Genomic DNA, 20,125 nt, shown 5'->3' with positions numbered 1-20,125 from the left:
GCACTAATGGCTGAAACGATCAATAAGCACTTCGCTGCGCCACCCTGGGCCCTTCGAGCGCCATCTCCGCCACGATCCAGCCAAGGGCAGGGCAGGGCCAGCGTTAGCGCCCCTGCTACCCGGCCCCCGCCCGGACCGTGCATGTGCAGGCCGACGGGGGGCAGCGGCAGGCACACCAGACGAGCTGCGTGTGTGTGGGTGCGTGTCTGTCTGCACATGTGTCTGTGTGCGCGGGTCTAATCCGTCTGCCTGTCCGTCTGCACGCGTGACACGTGCCTGTCCCTGCACGCCTGTCTGCACCCCTACGTCTGTCTGTGGGTCTGCCTGCACCCGGGTCTGTCCACCTGTCCGTGCGCGTCTGCCTGTCGGTGCACACCTGTGACACGTGCCTGTCCCTGCCCGCCCGGGTCCGCACACGTGGAACCCTGCAGAGGCGGGAGTTAGGGGCCGCTTCCCTCTCTGTCCCCAGGAGCGGCACGGCCTGGAGCCCCCACAGCTGACGCGACTCCCCCGCTTCCCTGCCCTTGCTCTGGAGCCGGCCGCCGCGTGCAGCCCAGACACAACTCCGTCCCGCCAGGCGCCGCCCCGCCGCCGGACCTGTAAGGGAACGCGAACGCGCTCTAACCCTTTTGCCCTCTCTGGGCCGCCGTACACGGAGTCGGCGGGGGGAGGGGGCTCGCGGTGGCTGTTGGGACGGGCTGTTAAGTTGCAAGAGGCGCGGAAATTCCGCTGTCGCTGCCCGGCGCCTGGGGAGCAGCGGTGGGCGGGCGCTTGCAGGTAAGTGTCTCGCGGGGCCCGCTGCCGTTAGCCACGCTCATTGGCTGGAACCGTGAGTCGGACCCTGTAGAGGACTCTGAGCCGGGGTGCCCCAGCCAATGGGAAAGGGCCGCGGGGCGGGGTCTGAGTGCTGTCGGGCCAGGTGCCTGTTACCTGGGCAGCGGCCCCCTCCCGCTGAGCCGGGCGGGCCGCCTCCCCCTGGTCAGTCCCCTCTGCCGTCCGCAGTGGCCATCGGTTCGCCGGCAGGTGAAAGCCCCGGGGGGCGGGGGAGCACGAGCGAAGTTCCCGGGGCAGCCGGGGGCGGCAGCCTAGTTTAACCCTGAAAATCCGGCCTCCCCCGGTCCCAGGGCGGCGCGCGGCGTGCTAGAAACCCGCCCCAGGCCCGGTGGGGTGGGGGGCCGAGATCTGCACGCCGAGGGCGTCGCTTAAATGTCACGGCGGGTGGAGTTTGCAGACTTGGAAAACTGGCACCGTTCAGCCTTCACCCGCCTAACTTTGTGTAAAGCTGGTGAAAGGCTGGAGCCAACTGGGTTGAGATTTAGGCCTGATCTACATCTAAAAATTATATCCGCCTACTTACGTCCCTGAGGCTGTGAAAAATGTCAGACCTAACCCCTGACGTAGACAGACTCAGCTAGATCAAGGGAAGAATTCTCCCATCGACCTAGCTCCTACTGCTCTGAGGGAGAAATCCCTCCCAGTGATGTAGGAAGAGTCTACAGCACTATGGTGCTACAGCTGCAGCAGCCTAGCTGTGCCCCTTTAGCACTGACATACCCTCCGATTGTGAGAGTTTGGTTCTGGTGTTCCAGGTGGGCCTATCTCTAGTAGAAATTAGAAGAGGAATTTGATATAATCAGTAAAACTCAAGAGGGATTATTGCTGTGGCAGGGATAACTGAAGGAAAGCACATGCTAGTTATCAAATTGTGGAAGTATTGTTTCATTTACAGGAAAAAGCTTTGAGATCTCCATTGGCTAATAATAACTTGCTTTTAAAGCATCTTCCATTTAGAAAGACCAAATAGCAGTTTGCACGCTTAACAGATATACACAATTTCTAGTATTAAAAAGACCACCACTCTCCCTCTCTTATGATGAAGCGCAGCCCCATATTGGGTGAAATCCAGCAGCAGTTAAACAATACACAGCAACGCTTTATTATGCGCGCGCACACACACACAAGTTTAGGCTAATCAGGGGAAAAGGATATGAAATTCAGTTAAAACTACAGGGAAAACTTTAAGTAGGCAGAGTACATCAATTGCCAGTTTGCTGTGCCAGGGAACCTTAAATGAGTACAAGTGTCATGGGACTTGAGTCTTATGTCTGTCCTTTTTTTTTTTTTTTCCTTCCATATTTTGCATGTGTGGATTTTTTTAAAAATAATTTGAATCAAGTTAAAGTATCAGTTTGTTTAGGCACAACAACCAAAGATCATATGGAAGTGTTTCTATAAAAAATCAAAAAAGAAAATGCTAGTGCATAAATTGGTGAAAAGAAAACTGATTATAAACAAAAGTGAAACTGAGTAGTCTGTTTTTATTGTGGAAGTTGAATGTAGTACAAAACCAAACAGCATTGGTAGTGACAATAAATTAGAAACTTCAAACTCTTTTGAATGATCTGTGTTACTAAAACCACAGTTTCAGATTTTCCCCCATCTCTTTATATGATCTGGGATGGGGGAGGCACTGGAGTGCTTACAGTTTAAACTTCCAATCCTTGCTGGAACAATTCATTTATCTTAGCCTGAATAGCTCCATCTGCTGTTTCTCAAAACAGGTCTCTGAAAATACTCATGGTTCAGAATGAAGCTGTTATGAACTCAAAGAATTAAGCATTTAAAAGAGGGTGGGTGGGGGAATTTACCATCTGTAGTGCTTCAATCTGAACAGTTATGAGTTATCAGCCAGTCAGATTTAATATCACAGGCTACAAATTCCATCTTTTTGACTGTTTGTATAATGTCAGCTTGATGCTTTAATTTGTCATTTTTTTAATTAAGGAAATCTTGCAAGTAACTGTGGATGGAATCCTTCCCTTTAATTTACAAGGTGAACTGGAGCTGATTTTTTTTTTTTTTTTTTAAAGGCCTATAGGTGCAGCCATGCAGGAAAGCATCCGTTTTGCTTCATCAGGAGATGATATTAAAATTTGGGACTCCTCATCTATAACAGTGGTGGAGCAGTTCAACCCACATACTTCGCATTCAGTCAACTCACTATGTTGGGGCAATAATAATATCCTTTACTGTGTCAGTTTGGTACTGTATCTGTGCATTTCTGCAAAACTCTATTGAACTTCTGGATTAAAGTATATGTAAATATCAGTTTTCATTTAGTCTTGATTTGAAGAACTGCTTTTTTAGTTTTAGGCAAAGATTTTGTCCACAGATGCAGAAACTATTTAGAGTTGAGGAATGAAATGAGATTACACAGGGAACTAAGTTGTTTAGATCAGTGATACTCAGACTGAGGCCTGCGAGCCACAAGTGGCTCTTTAATGTGTGTCCTGTGGCTCTTTGCAGCACATGATTTTAAAACACAGTGTGATTTTAATTATTAACCAATCAGGATGCTTTTATTATGTTAACCAATTGTAGTTGATAAAATACTTGGTCAGTCATTTTGCTGTGAGAATAAAAGTACATATTTAATAAAAACAAAATATTTCCCCTGTCATACTGTTTAAATATGAATATATAGTACTATAGTAAATGAAACAATGAATTCACACTACTGTGGCTCTTTTGGGTCCTGAACCCCTGAGGTTTGAATTGTGTGTGTGTGAGAGAGAGATGAAGCAAAGGTTACAGTAACGAAGGTGTGGATGAGGATTTTAGTTGTGGAGATTGAGGCAAGACTGACTAAAATAGTGCAAATACTAAACCAGAGCTCTGAAGGGATATAGTCAACTTGAATTCTAGACAGTTTAAAACAAAATTAAAGTATTTTAGTTACTACACCTGCCTCTGAATCCCTCTGCCAATCTTTGTGGGATTTTTACAACAAAGTTTTTCTAATTTTTTAAAAAATATTTTTGTCCTTTGTTTCTGTATGAAAGGTAGATATAAGCAAAAAGGGAAATTGTGGGGGAAATCATGAAAGTGCCTGTGTGCAAGTGCTGTCAAATACACAAAGCAAACTGGAAAAAATATTTAAGTCCATTAATCTAAGATGGTGTTTGTAACAATAATACATGTTAAAAATCATACTTCTGCGTGCAAGTTTAAGTTGAGTTAACTCAGTGTCAGAACTAGGGAATTACTTGTCCCCCTTCTTCCCCCATCCCTAATGCCATATGTGTGCACTTTTTCAGATGGCAGAGGTTTAATTTTCTTTAATTAAGAGGAGAGGTTTAATTTTCTTGGGTTACAAATCCAGCTAACTAGATTTGTATTTGTTTACTTCAGATACTAATCCTCATATCCACTGCCCTGGAGATGACTATAAGAGGGACACATGTCTCAGAGGGGATAGTTACTCTGATTATTTCAAGTTTGAGGAGTGGGGCACTCTGCACTCCTTGGGGGGGGGTGGAGGGGAAAAAGTGCTATACTTCTCCCATTTCCACCCACCTTGATCCTGTGTATTTTATCCCTCTACTCATCGATCATCTTCCCTGCAAATGCTCTGAGAGAAGAGCATAGTGGTGAATGCCATCTTATATATCTGTTTTATGTCAAAGGCTGTTCTTACTATTTTGTATGCCCGAGCTGTTAAAAAGAGTTTTGTTAAGCTATAGCTAGTGAAGATAAACTTTAACTCCAGTTGCATCTTTATTTGCTCCAGACTATATATTTTGTCCTTAATAAGCTACTATGGGTGACAAAAGACTTATTGGCATTGTGGTCATGATAACTGCAACTGTTGCTAATGTGCTCTGGTGTTAATTAAGCCCCAAAAAGGGCTCTATTTTGAGTTTTCTCTTCATTCAAAAGGTTTAGGTAAAGCTTATTTCATATTAAAATTAACTGTGGGATAATGATAAATCTCCCTTTCACAATACTTGTACTGTAATCTGATTTTGCTTATTATCGTGTATGCAACATATATCTAAAATAGTCATTTTCATAATTCTAAACACAAAATAACTTTTTATTAGAAGTATTGTATGGTTTTCCTTATCTAGAAGACCACTGGAAACTAAACCATAGTAACCTGTGCTATATTCTAGGAACAGCACACTGAATTGGATTTTTTGGCATGAAGTGGTGTTTTCTCTAGATTTATAAGCTTACTAACGGTAACAAACATTGATTGGAATTTTGCTTAATGGTAGATGGAGGCTAAAAGAAGTGAGGGGGAAAATGTTGTGGGGATAGATGGGAGAGAAATATTGACAGGTTAGACAGCCTAGCGGGGTGGAGATTTAACCAACAAAAATAATCAAAATACCCAACACACCCCCCCACCCCCCTGCCAAATTTGCCTTGGTTTTTTGTTAGGGTTGGGGGGCAGTGGCATCATATAGGAGAATCTACTTCAGGAAAAGGCAAACTATTTACATAACACTGCTTAATGAAATTCCATAAAAGAGAATCAAGAGCAAGGAACCTCACTCCATATCTTTTTATTCCCCCCCTCAAAGAGCAGAGTTTCAAAGCAACTATGTCATTTCAAGGTATAGTACTTTTTAAGCCAATCTATTGAACAGGTACAATGATGGGTAGTACCTACACTTGCTTGCCAGCAGCTGTACAGAGTTTTATGATCTATAGTCTATTGTCCTTAACTACCAATTCAGATAATTTTCTGGTCACTGCATCTACCATTGGTGATAAAATAGTTGTTTCAAGCTGTAAGGGTAAAGCTGTTCCACTTTTTGAACTAGCTGAAGGGGTAAGTATAACTTGTGGCTTTGTTTTTTCTGTCTTGTATTTGCATTATGTCTGCTCACTTTTTTTTACAACTTTATTTAGATACCACTTATAATTAAGTACTGTTAAGGTTATGACACGCAATGCCAAGTGTCAGAAAATTGAGCAATATATATATAGCAGGGGTGGTCAACCTGTGGCTCCGGAGCCACATGTGGCTTTTCAGAAGTCAATATGCAGCTCCTTGTATAGGCACCGACTCCAGGGCTTGAGCTACAGGTGCCAACTTTCCAGTGTGCCGGGGAATGCTCTCTGCTGAGCCCCTCCCCTCTGCTACAGGTCCTGACCCCACTCCACCCCTTCCCCCCCTCTGAGTCTGTGTGCCCTCACTCCTCCCCCTTCCCCTCTCAGAGCCTCCCGCAGGCCATGAAACAGCTGATAAGGAGGTGTGGGGAGGGAGGGGGAGGCGCTGATCAGCGGGGCTGCTGGTGGGTGGGAGAAGCTGGGAGCGAGTGGGGGAAGCTTCTCGGGGGCTGCTGACGTATTACTGCGACTCTTTGGCAATGTACGTCGGTAAATTCTGGCTCCTTCTCAGGCTCATGTTGGCCACCCCTGATATATAGTGTTCAGCTTGTTGCCACTTTATTAACTTGAGTTCAATGGGACAACACAATGTATCATTGGGTTACATTAGGTCAGTAAATGCTACCTAGTTGCAGGAGCAGAAAATGAGACTTAAACTTTGTTCTTAAATTTTTGCTGGGTTGTCATAACTATAGCCTCTTTTAAGTGTGTGTGTGTGTGTATGTGAAATCACTTGATTTTTGTAACAAGTGTTCGATCCCATCCCATATACATTATAAAACTTACTATGCCAGAGAGAGGGACCCATTTATAGAGTAATACTCTGACATGGCTGCTTGAGTAAACTGTGTTGGAGTGCTAACTTGTTATAATCGGGTTCCGAACTACTGTAGCTTTTATAATCATAGGACTGGAAGGGACCTCTCGAGGACTTCTAATCCAGTCCCCTGTACTCGAGGCAGGACTAAGTATTATCTCTCTAGACAATCCCTGACAGGTGCTCTTAAAAACCGCTGATGAAGATTCCACAATGACCCTAAGAAATTTATTCCAGTGTTTAACTACCTGAATGGGAAGTTTTTCCAAATGTCCAACTTAAACCGTTCTTGCTGACATTAAGCCCATTGCTATCCTCACAGGTTAAAGAGAACAGTTTTTTCCCCTTGTCCTTGTAACAGCCTTTTACGTACTTGAAAACTGTTATCATATTCCCCCTCAGTTTTCTCTTCTCCAGACTAAACAAATCCAATTTTTCTATCTTTAATCATTTTTTGTTGCTCTCCTGTGGACTGTCCCAGACCCAAGAACTTCAAAGTGAATCTTTAATAATAATTAATTAATTAATTAATAAAAAAGTTCTGTCTTCAGTGTAGGTCTGTCATTGAGAGTGGCTGTTTTGTTTTGTTTTTTTCAAATTCAGTGCTGCAGTGATTATTTTAAAAAAGAAGCACTTTGTGGAATTGGAAGACTTGCTACAATAATATTCTCTGTAATGTTTAAAGAATATGAACTTGAAGACCTAGACAGCTTTGCAGTGTCTTTTTAAGGAGTTTGTTTTTGAAAGTCTTATCCCATTTGTGCACAGTAGCTATTGTGTGAGACTAGAGGTGTATGGCCTCACTTCTGGGAGCTATATTGCATAGGGAAAATGCTTATTGAAATAAAGGAAACTGAGGTGGTGGCAACATAAACAGGAAAGAGGAAAAAGTGGAGTGAGAGGTTTGAGTCCATATGATGGGTTTAATATTTAAGTAACATACATAGAGTCCTGTCTGACTAATTCTCACATGTATAAGTAATCGTTGCGTGCACCAATAGTTTCATTGAAGTCAGTGGGACTGATTGTGTTAGTAAAGATTAAGCTCTTGAGCATTTACATGATATTTTATTTATAAATAATATGTTGGGGGGGTGTAGAGCGAGAGAGCAAGCGGACGGACTGACTGACTGCAATAATAAACATTTCTTATGCCTATTTTCTTTACCAGGCAAAACAGACATGTGTGAGCTTAAATTCCAGTTCTATGCATATTGTCAGTGGAGGCCTTGATAACACTGTTAATATCTGGGATTTAAAGTCTAGAAGACTACATCGATGCCTTAAGGTAACTATTTTTTCTTTTGGCTCTGGTAGTTCCCATATTTTCTAGCTTTTGTTGACCATCTTGAATGTATACTTTCTAGTTTTGAGCTAGCAAACAAGATACTATTTACTACCTTGATCCTGTGTAGACTCTTATATGCTTAATTTCATGCTCTATAAGCAGCTCTGTTGAAATCAGGGATGCTACTCATAGGGCCTAAAGTTAAGCACACGTGTAAGTCTCTGCAGGATCAAGGTCAGAATAACAAACTTTGTGATTTCAAAATGTTTTAAGTGCGATTTTCATATTGGAAGAAACTGGCAAATAGCCAAGTTCTAAGAACAAATCATTTCAGGAACTGCACTTTCTATTATTATTCCTGCCCTACTACAGCCTTGATCCTGCAAATACAAAAGGACATACATAACTTCAGATATGTGCTTAACTTTACGCATGTATGGAAGTGTTGTCAGGATTGGCACCTTATTGAGCAAAGGTACGTGTTAGAGAGGTCATTTCGCGCCCCGCCGCCCGCCCACCCCTCCCCCCCGTTACCAGTCCGTTTTGGATTCTCAATTCTACAGTGAAGCCATTATACAAAAAAACCTGTGATAGTCTCATTTATTTCCATGACATCTTATGGAGCTGCAGTAATATGAACACCATAATTAAGGATGTAACTTTGTTTGTTTGTTTGTTTGTTTTGTTTTACCACACTTGCTTCCCTTTTCCTACCCCCTCCACTGTCCAAAAAACAAACAAAAAAAAAAAAAGTCAGGTTAATTAACTAAGATGTTTTGTCATTATGAATGTTTGTTTGAAAATGAGTTTTTATTTTGTGCAATTAAATAAGCCACTGCTCAAAAAACAACTCATTCTACCAACTCCAAATTTGTTTTATTTATCTGTACTTTTGTTTGCAGCTAGAGCTTAAATCTGTGAACATAATTTTTGAACTAACTTTGGCTTGGGTCTTGCAAATGAGAAGCCAAGATGAAATAAAAGACACAATCTATGATAGGTTTCAGAGTAGCAGCCGTGTTAGTCTGTATTTGCAAAAAGAAAAGGAATACTTGTGGCACCTTAGAGACTAACAAATTTATTTGAACATAAGCTTTCATGAGTTTTCTTTTTACAATCTATGATGTAATCTTAATTCTGGATGGGGGGGGGAGTTCCCCAGAGTAGGAATATTAATAACTTTTTATTATCAGCTATAAAATTAAATTATAAATTAAATTATAAAATTAAAGACACATGGTATTAAGATTTTAATTAAGAAAAGCCACGACAATCAGGGAAGTTTTGCCAGATTTTCAAATCATAGTTAAGGTTCTGCTGCATCCTTAACTCTAATTCCATATCAGTGCCAGTCATCCATCCACCAAGCCCTTTAAAAATGTACTGCTATAGGTGAAACTTAAAAATGATTTTTCCTGACTTTCAGACTTTTATAACTGCAGTATTGTAAGAAGCTTTTCTTTCCGGGTAATGGATACAGGTTTCAAACTTATACTTTTTGGGCTGGGAATATGATACCTGGATGTTTTAGTTTAATGTACAAAGACAGGATGATGCCTTCACTGCCAAAGAGAGAACTGTTGAGCAAATATGTTCAATAACAGTAAAGCTACGGAAGGGGGAAATTTGATAAAAGTAGACTGCTCTTAATATAACTTTGTTAAACTGGCAGTTGTCCCTGAAAGATTTTACTTTGATATTTATGCGTGCTAGAGGTCTTTACGTTATATAATTAACATACTGTTGATACCCTAATGAAGAACGTGTTGGGTTTTATAAAAGAACCTTCTGAAAATTCTAATCAGGTGTCGGGTAAATCAAAGTTCCCAGTTTTTGTTACACTAGCATGAAAATCCAAGTTGTTTGGGTGATGCTTTTTGAATGCCCAAGTTAAACCTGAAATAATTCTGCAAAAAGTCAGCTTCAGGCTTTTGTTTTGCCTCTTCTGTAACAAAGATGAAGTATTTCTATAATAGCACAGAAAAAACATTTCATCTTCCACTAGAATATTCTTCAGCACTCAGTTTTAGTTTGTTTCTTTCTCTTTCAGGATCATAAAGATGAAGTAACTTGTGTAACATTTAATTGGAATGATGGCTACATTGCTTCTGGATCTATGAGTGGTGAAATTATTCTGCATAATGTTACTACCAATTTATCCAGCACTCCCTTTGGTCATGGTAGCAGTCAGGTACAGTATATATATGGTGAAGTAGTAACTTCCTTAGATATGGAGTTTAATCTTAGATTATTGAATATTTTACACTATTGTAAAATGGTGAACTTTTGTTCTGTAAAATTTTAGGTTTGTAAGTCATAAATGTGAATTTAAAAATGTGTTGAGAACTCTTGTTGCTTATTAGTATTAATCAGCATAGCCTTTAGTAGGAGTAATATTTTAAGATTATGAAACTACTAACCTACCATTTCCTTTCTGGAAATTTTATAAATGTATTGACGGGAATGAGAATGGAGGCTTTCAGTTCTATTCCAGTTTGGAATGGAAGGCAGTAGAATGTGAAGAGTCAAAACTGGACAAGTTTGAAGTACACTTCTACTCAATGATTGTTTGTTTGTTTGTTTTTTGTTTTGTTTGTTTGTAAAAAGTTGTTATGGGTATTCATATTGGCTTCAGTACCTCCCAGATTAAATTTGCTCAATTTGTAAGAAATGTAGAAAAAACATCAGCCAGATGGGGCAGAATATAACTCTGTATTTTGAATTTAGCGAACATTCTGATACTCAAGTCCGAATAGAATTTCGTTCGTTCTGCACAGCTCTTCAAAAGGAGTAAAAAATAAAAAATAAAATGTGTTTCTATTGTGTGTAGACAGGACTGAATACACATAGGGTGAAGTTCATCCCTGTGGAAAGAGCCAATGCAAGGCCTATGCACCACTTAAAGGACCCAGCTGTAGACTCTCTCCTTTCTGCAGGCTTACAGAAATTGGAAAACTGGGAGATTTCCTTCGGGAAATCCCCCTCATGTAAGTTTCTCCTGTGGAAAAATTATCAGCAGAATGACTCTTCGCCACCCGCAATGTAGCCTTTGGTGTAGCGAGATTACACTGAATAAAGGCAGTGGTTTTCAAACTGTGGGTCGCGACTCAGTACTGGGTCGTGGAATGGAAGGTACTGGGTTGTGGTGGCTCTGGTCAGCACCACCAACCAGGCCGTTAAAAGTTCCATTGGCGGTGCTGCCCATCTAAGGCAGGCTAGTTCCGGGGCGCAGCAGAGTGTCAGAAAAGGTGGGAAGTGGCCAGCAGCAAGTCTGGCTCCTAGGCAGGGGGACCATGGGACTCTGCGCCTTGCCCCCGCCCCGAGCACCGGCTCCACACTCCCATTGGCTGGGAGCTGGGGGGGAGGTGTCTGTACCTGCGGGTGAGAGCCACGCAGAGCTGCTTGCACGCTTCCACCTAGAAGCCGGACCTGCTCCTGGCCGCGTCCGGGGCACAGCGTGGTCTGCAGTGCCAGGACAGGCAGGAAGCCTGGCTTAGCACCCCTGCTGACCCGCTGACTGGGAGTCACCCGAGGTAACCCCGTGCCCCAATCTCCTGCTACAGCCGTGAGCCCCCTTCCAAACCCGGAGACCCTTCCTGCACTCCAGGCCCCTCATCCCCGGCCTCAGGCCAGAGCCCCCACTCACACCCTAGATCACTCATTCCCAGCCCCACCCAGTAGCCCTCACCCCCGCACCCTAACCCTCTACCCCAGCCCTGAGTCCCTCCCAAACCCCTCATCCCTAACTCTGTTGGGTCATGGGCATTAACAATTTTCTTCAATTGGGTTGCCAGAAAAAACGTTTGAAAACCACTGGCCTGGGGGATGGACAAAATTGGCACTTCTGCCACGCTGCCCTACTCATGAGCATTTGCTGATTCCCAGTGTCTCCGTAGCACCAGTGAAGTGGTGGCTCGGCTGCTTTCAGCTGTTGCAGCTGGTCTTTCACCTCCCTTTTGTGCTGGCATAGAGCTGGAAGCAGTCTTCATGTCTAACACTGAACATGTATCACTTAATGAAGATCTAATACGATTTTTCACGGGGGAAAAAGGTAGTGTTTTATAAACATTGGGGTGAAGGAAACTACATAAAATCATTTTTTTAAAAAAAAGTTCAGTTTCTAGTGTTGTGGTGTCTTCAATGCATCGTTATCATCTACCATTTATATTCATGCAGAATTGTCCTTAATACTCAGTTTGCTTTTTAAAAAAGCAATTCAGCTATAGAGCTAGTAAATTTGTCATACTTGGGCTGTATAGATAGCTCATCTTGGGGATTATTTTTGGAAATTATTTATGGACAGTATGTAGTCATTAAGATCATAACAGTGAAAACAACAGGAAATGTGGATTTGAGAACCAGCGACAAGCAGCTGGAAAACTTTCAGCTGGGTTACACTGTTAAAGTGGTGTTTTCAGTAGGTGCCAAATTGATAAGCCTTTATTGTAGCTGCTATTTATTCAGGTATATTTTAACTTTTCACTGAAGAGAGATCAGATTGTTTTTCCAATGCTTGAGGATGATTAGCAATAATACAGTGAATAGCCATTTTCTTGATAGAGATGAAATCAAGAGCTCCGACAACTAGACTGGAAGATATTGATATTGTTGGTGCTACATGAAGGTAATTGCATACGTTAGCTAGTACTCTTTCTCACTAAGCGGCCTATAATATTTTCTAATGAGGTACTGTGATGGGTACTTGATTACTGTGTTTTTGTGTCAAAATGGAATTGTTTGGGAATTATCTAACATGGTAGCTATTTAGATTTTCAGTTTATCTGCATATAGTGCATCTTTTAAAATCTTTTTGCTCCTATATACCTACATAGTTTTATTTTTGGTTTGGATTTTCATTGGAACTTGTAGAGAATTGCAGAATTATACAGTTATATTATTATTTAAACATACATATAGTGCTCTTACCGAGCTTAAAAAGACAGTACCTACTCACATAATTAGACTACAAATTCTTGAAGGGTGAACTTTCCAGGGTAAACAGTGTATTGTGCCTCTTGATTCTGGCACAGGTTCTTTGGCTTAGCTAAGGAGGGGTGACCCTTATTAAGGGGAAAGAACTGCAGAGAGTTAAGCATCTTTGTTGTCAAGCTGAGGCCGGACTAACTTTATAAAAGTTACTTGTCTTTGCCTGATTCAGCAAAATGGAATGTAATCTCTTGACCAGTTAATTTCTGAAATTATATAGGCTCTATATTTAGTAGCGTAGTCCATGGTCATAATGCTTTCAGTGATATGAAAAATGTGCATTTCACCTAAGAATTGTCCTGTTAATTGTGACTGTAAATTCACATCTACGTGCATTAATAGAATTAAGTTCTTATACTGGGTTGTATGTTCTTGCACTAAGCTGTATGTAGACCATCTACTCCTAGAGTCTTCAACTGCTGTTTTAGATTTTATTAACACTACTAGATTTTATCTGTTTGCTGTGTGAGAATGTATTGAAGTCTGTTTCAAAAGAAAACATTTGTTCACATCTTGAATGCCTAGCACTGTTCTCCCAGCAACTGGGTTAGTTTAGCTGTTTGAGCAGCTGGTGATCTGTGAAGGTATGTGATGGCTTCTATTCTTTTCATATACTGAAACGATAACCATGAGCTCCACAGCCACTAACTTTATCTACTTATTTGTCCCCTTTATGAGGCTGTCCATTGGGATATGGAAGAGATTAGTTTATTCACTGATATTGTGTAACTGCATAAGGCTAATCAATAAGGCTAGAATAGTTTTGGCTTTGGGGTATTTTTTCTCCCCTGTTTTAATTCTGTAACTATATTATTTGTATTTTTTTTCCCCCCTTTGGTAAGATTTCTTCCAAGGTTGGCTAATTACTAAGAGGTGAGGTTTTGGTTTTTAATTTGTATGCTAAACTCTTGAGTTATGGTTAAGGTGTTTTTTGTTGTGGTTTTGGCAGTGGGTTATGAGCCAACATTTTTCTAACACACACGTTTCCTGTTGGCTGCCTTGGCCAAAGAGTCCAGAGATAAAATGTGCTTGGGCTTGAATGACCCTTTCTTCCACAAAGACCCTCTGTTTCAATCAGAGCTGGGGCGTAATGGTGTGGGGAAGCCTGCGCTGTGACAGCCTGTAGTGCACTGGGTTTTTTTGTGGCTCCATAGAGGACTTTATTTTCTATTTCTATCAATCTAGTGCCTTGCACTAGTAATACGTTTCTGCAAGCCCTCCATGTACAGAGCTCCCTAAAGTCAGTGGGAGTTGCATCCACCTGGATACCACAATTTACTTCATACTTCACTTTTTTTTTTTTAAGGGGTTCAGTCTTGGGGCTTGGCCCTCTTCTGTGCATCCTAACTGCAGAAATGTTTTTTCCAAAGGGGAACTGCTGGGTGCTCAGCACTCTAGAAATCATTTAGCCTCTTATTCAGAAGCGTAACTGGGCACTCTGGCCCCAGTTCAGCGAGTTACTTCAACACTTGCCTAACTTGACTTAATGTTAGGCACATGGTTATTATTAATAAGTGTCTTCATAGATTTCAAGGCTAGATGGAACCATTAGGACTAGTGTCACCTCTTGTATTAAAAAAAAGTCCACAGAATTTCACCAGGTTATTTCTGCATGGAAGCACATAACTTTTTGTTGAGCTCAAGTATGTCATTTAGAAAGCCGTTTTAAAGTCTTCAAGTGATGGAGAATCCATTACATCCTTAGCTGAACTCTAATTTCCCTCACTATTAACAAATTTGTGCCTTATTTCTAGACTGAATTTGTCTATCTTCAACCTCCAGCCATTGGATCTTATGTTTTTGTCTGCTATATTAAAGAAGCTTTACTATCAGGGCTGAATGGGGCAATAGTTTTTTAAAGTCTTGGCAGTAGAACTTTATACTTGCCAAGCCCTAAGGTGGATGATGGCAAGTGAAGTTCATTGTTGATAAATACAAAGTAATGCACATTGGAGAGAAAAATGAAACTATTCACATGACTTACCTGACTCTGTATTAACTGTATCAACTGTGGAAGGGGACCTGGACATCACTGTAGACAGCTCGCTGAAGGACCTCAGCTCAATGTACATCTGCACCCTCAAAAAAAAAAAAATAGCAAGATGGTAGGATGTATAAGGGATGGGATGGAGAATGTTATATAAATCAGTGGTGCAGCCTCACCTGGAATACCATGTGCAGTTTTGGGCACCCTATCTTAAAAATGAGATTGTAGAATTAGTAAGGGTTCTGTCAAGGGGTTACAAATGATCACAGGTATGGAAAAACTCTCTTTTGAAGAGAGACTGAAAAAATTGAAATTCTGTATCTTAGAAAGGAAATGAATAAGAGGGGATATGATAAAGTCATATAAAATAACAACTGGTATAGAGAAAGGTAGGTTGGGAGTATTGATTCTTCCTTGTCTCATAACACGAGAACAAGGGATGTTCAATGAAACAAATTTAAAACCGTTAAAAGAGAGAACCATTTTTTTTCACACAATATATAACTAAAATTAACGTGAAACTCATTGCCACAGAAATGTTGCAGCTAAAAACTTAGCACAATTCTAAAAAGGATTGAGTGTTTTATATGGATAGCAAAAATATCAAAAGTTATAATAATTAATGATAAATGAAGAGTATTAGGGAGAGAAGATCTAATCCTTCAGAGGGTTTAGGCCAGTGGTTCTCAACCCACAGGCCATTTGCAGCCCAATCAGCATGCAGATGCGGCCCATCTGCCATACTCAGAGCCATACAGGTTGTACATATATTGTGTGAATGCGGCCCATGTAATACAGAGAGCACTGCATATATGGCCCACAATGGTAAACAGATTGAGAACCTCTGGTTTAGGCTAATTTCAGTTATTGGAGATTAGGAGATGAGTTAAAAAGCGGGTCAGGTTATTCCACATCTGTCTGCTGTGGGGTGTCTTGAACCTTCCTCAGAAGCATTGGGTGCTAATCACTGTTGGAGACAGGACACCAGACTAGATGATCTGCAGCTCTGATCCCGTATGTCAATTCCTGTTTTCCGTTACACTAAATCCAATTGCCTGTATAGCTTCCAATTTATTTAAAATGAAAAACAAGCTCCATTCTTTCTGAAGACATGCCTGTTTTGATAAGGTTCTTAAATTTTAATTGTATGTCATCGCTCCAGAGAGTCCTCACAACAGCTCTGCAGACTGTTCAATATCCGAAAGACTTTCCTTGTAATAAAGCTATAATGGAATGCCAAAACTTTAAATGTAAGGGGTTTCTAGTGTTACTTTTGTTGGCCCTTTCTCATTCCAAAATATGATGTTGAATTTAATCTTTGTCGTGTTAGGAATTATAAGTAAAGTGTTGATAGCTAGGATGCATCATATGTGGTGCAGGCTATAACACCTTAATTCAGATTGTGTCATGATTAAGACCCTGTCTTCAGTGGCTTATAACTTTGCCAGACTGTAATTGTTAGGGTGAAATTTTCCATGTTGGGTGTCTGCCACAGGCTAAATACTTTTGGAAAGTTTCAGATAAAATTGTTCAGCTGTTTCAGAGAATGATTAGGGGAAAATACACTGCTTTGCCCATGCTTGAAACTAAAAATCTCCCATGCAGGGGCGTGCACCGGCATAAAAATTTGCCTGCTTTTGGAGGGGTACTTTCTGTGCCTCCCGGGCCAGAGGGGCTAGCTCTGTCCCCCACCCCAGGGCCGGAGGAGCTGGCTCTGCCCCCTTTCCCTGTGGTCCCAGGGCTGGTGGAGCTCACTCTCTTCTGGCAGCTGGAGGAGCTGGATCTCCCTGCCCTGGGGGAGTTCTCTGCTCCTGCTGATTGGGGGAGTAGAGGGGGGGGTGTGCCCCTGCTTGCCCACTCTTGCACACACCCTTGCTCCTGTACTTACTACTGTCTCATTGAAAAGCTCTTGTACCTCTGTGCCTTGGAGCAGGGACTTGAACTTTGACTTGGTGGGGAGGTCACACTAGTGTCAGGGATGTGTCTCTTGCTGTTCGAAGGAAAACTTGTCCAGATTAGAGCTTCTGAAAATGAGTTCACACATGCTTAGAGACTTGTTGGTATCTTTGGCCAGTTTAACTGCCTAACTATGCCTGCATTGAATATGCTTGAGCCCAGGGCTGTAGGAGCTAAGCAGGACTTCCCTGTAATTGCTCCTCTTGGCTGCTGTGAGGCCAGGAGACAGGGCTGTTTATGCTTTCCCTGCTAGTGCCTAAGCAGGAAGCTGCCTAACTCAATAGCAGATGGGTAAGGAAGAGAAGGAGGGGGAAGAGTTGTACTGGGGAGGGAGGGATAGAGGGAGGATAGAAGGCTAGGAGCAGGAGAGGAGAGGGACAGGAGCAGAATGAAACAGAAGATGAGGGGAGATGAGTTGTGCAAAGGTAGAGGATAGGAGAGGGGGAAGGATGAACATGGGCAGGAGCATAGGGGTGTGGGGGCAGAAGCTGGAGAGGGAGGGATAGGAGCAGAAGGGCAGGAGGGATGGGGCAGAAGGGTGTAACCACTAGAACACCCTTCCCTACAGAACCTACCCCACACCCCGTCCCTGTCTAGTGGCAGGTCAACACAGAAGATAACCCAAGCCTGTATCAAACTTATCTACCTCTTTATGTGACCCTGCTACCACTAGAGGGGCATAGAGCACCACATGAGTGGGTGTGAATTACACACTCAAATCCCAAGCTTTGTTTCCATAAGAAAGAGACACTCTGTGTGACTTCTGCATCTGAACACAAAATGGCAACTGTCTTTGCAGCAGCAAAGTGAGTTCTCTCCATTTTTAAGAGACAGTACTCAGAAAGCTGATGGACGTCACATTCACCACTCCAGAGCAAAGACTTAAAATCATGCACTAATTCATCCACTTATGAGGTCACTGGGTGGTGGTGGGGGAACTTTGCATGCAAAATTAGAAGACAAACAGGATATGCCTTGGTCAACTTAATTTCCTCAGTTTCGTATTTACACTAATGTATAGTGCCCACATTGTGTCCTTGGACACCAATAGTAAAAATATTCAGCCAAGTCTTCTCCCCCTAGATTACAAATGCTGTGTCACATGCTAGCTGTAACTTCCTCTTCTTCATCATGTTTTACCAAATTACGTCTACATCACTGTGGTGTATTTAAAAAGTTCAACGCTCTTGGTAAGGTAGCAAGTAGTAAAATTATAATATTGCTTTTCACTTGTCTAGACACAGTCTCCGTAGACCAACTGATGCCTTATAGTTAACTTTATGATACAAGCATTTTTCAAAGTTTCCTTTAATTATAAGGGTAATTGGCATAAAATCAGGAAACTTTTCTCAGGAGTTTCTGCTGCTGCTTCCTTAACCCTCACTTTTTGACTGTGGTGTAAGCTGAGCAGCACAGTGGTCAGGAAGGAATTTTCACTTCACACATACTGCATTGCAATACTGACCAAATGCATTATGGGTGTGTAGTTTTTTTGTTTTGTTTTTTTTTAAAGCCACCTTCCTTTGAAGCATCATGTCTAAGAAACATGATGTCAGTCTATTGACTTATGGCTTGTTAAATTAAGTCAGCTTTTGCCATCCTAATTCAGATGACTTTTTTTTTTTGGTCTGAATGATTTAGACTTGTTTAACCTCGACTTTATATATAGATGTATTGTATGCATTTAACTTCTTAATAATTTTAAGTTAATAGTGCATTATGCATGTTTGGTTTATTTTACAGCCTATTCGACACTTGAAATATTCTTCCTTTAAGAAGTCTTTATTGGGCAGTGTGTCTGACAGTGGAACTGTGACGTTGTGGGATGTAAATAGTCAAAATCCATACCATAATTTTGAAAATGCTCACAAAGCTCCAGCCTCAGAAATCTGCTTTTCTCCTGTCAATGAGTTGCTACTTGTAACCGTAGGTTTGGATAAAAGGATCATTCTCTATGACACTTCAAGTAAAAAGTAAGGATTATATAACTTATGGTAAGCATTATCTATCAGTGGATTGTACGGGAATTTGACTCAATTCTTGTCACGTCAAGAAGTACATTTATCTGTGATTAGAGGTTGTTAGTGTTTGTTTTAAAGTCAGACCGTATTAAGAATGATAGCTTCTAGATTGAATTCTCTAGAAAATAGTGGTTGTGCTCCTGTTAAATTCCTTTTTAGGTATATATAATATCTTGCTAATATGTAAGTGTACAAGCTTCACTAAAGGCTTGATCCAGTGCCCACTGAAGTCAATAGGAGCCTTTCCACTGCCTTAAGTAGGTATTTGATCAGTCCCTAAAAGAACAGATATATTGTAAATCTGTAGCTGAATTACAAAAGTCTGTGTTATATAGTTTGCTGTAATTCTTCAGTGCTGTTTTGAAAGTCTAATAAAAAGAGTGACTTGAAAAGTATTTTAAATAATTATAACATCTTCCTATATTTTTCCTGTCTGAAGACTACTGAGAACTCTGGTAGCTGAATCTCCTCTGACAGCAGTAGATTTTATGCCTGAAGGCACCACCCTGGCTATTGGCTCTTCCCGTGGAAAAATTTACCATTATGATCTAAGAAAGCTGACATCACCGGTAAAAACAGTCAGTGCTCACAAAACCTCTGTGAAGTGTATACGCCTTCAGTACAGTAGCACTTGTTCAAAGGTAAAACATTTCCTTCTTTATCACTCAGACTTAGGTTAATAAAAGGAAACCATTAACTTGAAGTCTTCTAAAGAAATGTGTATACTGAACTGTCAATGTATTACAGGTATCAACATAAAGGAGAATCAGATATGTCAACTGAGCAAGAGAAATTGTATAGAAAACAAACATTAATTGTATACCTTGTCCATTTAATTTTCTTCTCATTCTTAAGTACAGTTTCAGCATTGCTAGTTGTCTTGTGTAACATGAGTGAAGTTTAGTCTTAAGCCTGGTCTACACTGGGGTGCGGGGGGTTGGGGATTGATCTAAGTTATGCAATTTCAGCTACGTGAATAACATAGCTGAAGTCAACGTACTTAGATCTACGACCGCAGTGTCTTCGCTGTGGTGAGTCGATTGCTGCCACTCCCCCGTCGACTCTGCCTGCGCCTCTTGCGGCAGTGCATTACAGGAGTCGACGGGAGAGCACTCGGGGGAGGTTGATTTTATCACCTCTAGACTAGACACGATAAATCCCCCCCCCCCCCCCGCGATCGATTGCTGCCCACCGATCCAGCAGGTAGTATAGACATACCCTTAAACTCTTTTTGTGTGTGGCTATAGTGCTGTTCTGGGTCTCCGCTTCACCCAAGGGGGAGTCCTGTGACACGTCAGTGTCACTTTTAGGGTATGTCTATACTTGGAGTGGGATGTGTGATTTCCGTCTTGCATAGACATACTCATGTTAGCTCTCACTGAGCTAGC

At 41.6% G+C, this 20,125-nt stretch overlaps 1 protein-coding gene across 4 annotated transcripts in view; it reads left to right on the top strand.

Annotated features, from left to right (window-relative positions):
• Positions 1-630: 630 nt before the first annotated feature.
• NEDD1 (NEDD1 gamma-tubulin ring complex targeting factor) overlaps positions 631-20,125 on the top strand; it is a 58,812-nt gene continuing 39,317 nt past the window's right edge. The window contains exons 1-7 of one of the 4 annotated variants that reach the window (XM_043545735.1): positions 631-777; positions 2,871-3,019; positions 5,526-5,620; positions 7,671-7,787; positions 9,838-9,978; positions 18,460-18,689; positions 19,177-19,378. In XM_043545735.1, coding sequence (XP_043401670.1) covers positions 2,887-3,019; positions 5,526-5,620; positions 7,671-7,787; positions 9,838-9,978; positions 18,460-18,689; positions 19,177-19,378 — 918 coding nt within the window. In that variant the 5' untranslated portion in view covers positions 631-777; positions 2,871-2,886. Of the gene's footprint in view, positions 778-871; positions 1,024-2,870; positions 3,020-5,525; positions 5,621-7,670; positions 7,788-9,837; positions 9,979-18,459; positions 18,690-19,176; positions 19,379-20,125 lie in introns of those variants that run through there. The other 3 variants (XM_037884759.2, XM_043545738.1, XM_043545730.1) reach the window with 3 other exon arrangements.

The sequence above is a fragment of the Chelonia mydas genome, chromosome 1 (genome assembly GCF_015237465.2).
Source record: "Chelonia mydas isolate rCheMyd1 chromosome 1, rCheMyd1.pri.v2, whole genome shotgun sequence".
NCBI classification, from domain to species: domain Eukaryota; kingdom Metazoa; phylum Chordata; order Testudines; family Cheloniidae; genus Chelonia; species Chelonia mydas.
This window is presented reverse-complemented; position numbering and strand designations above follow the sequence as displayed.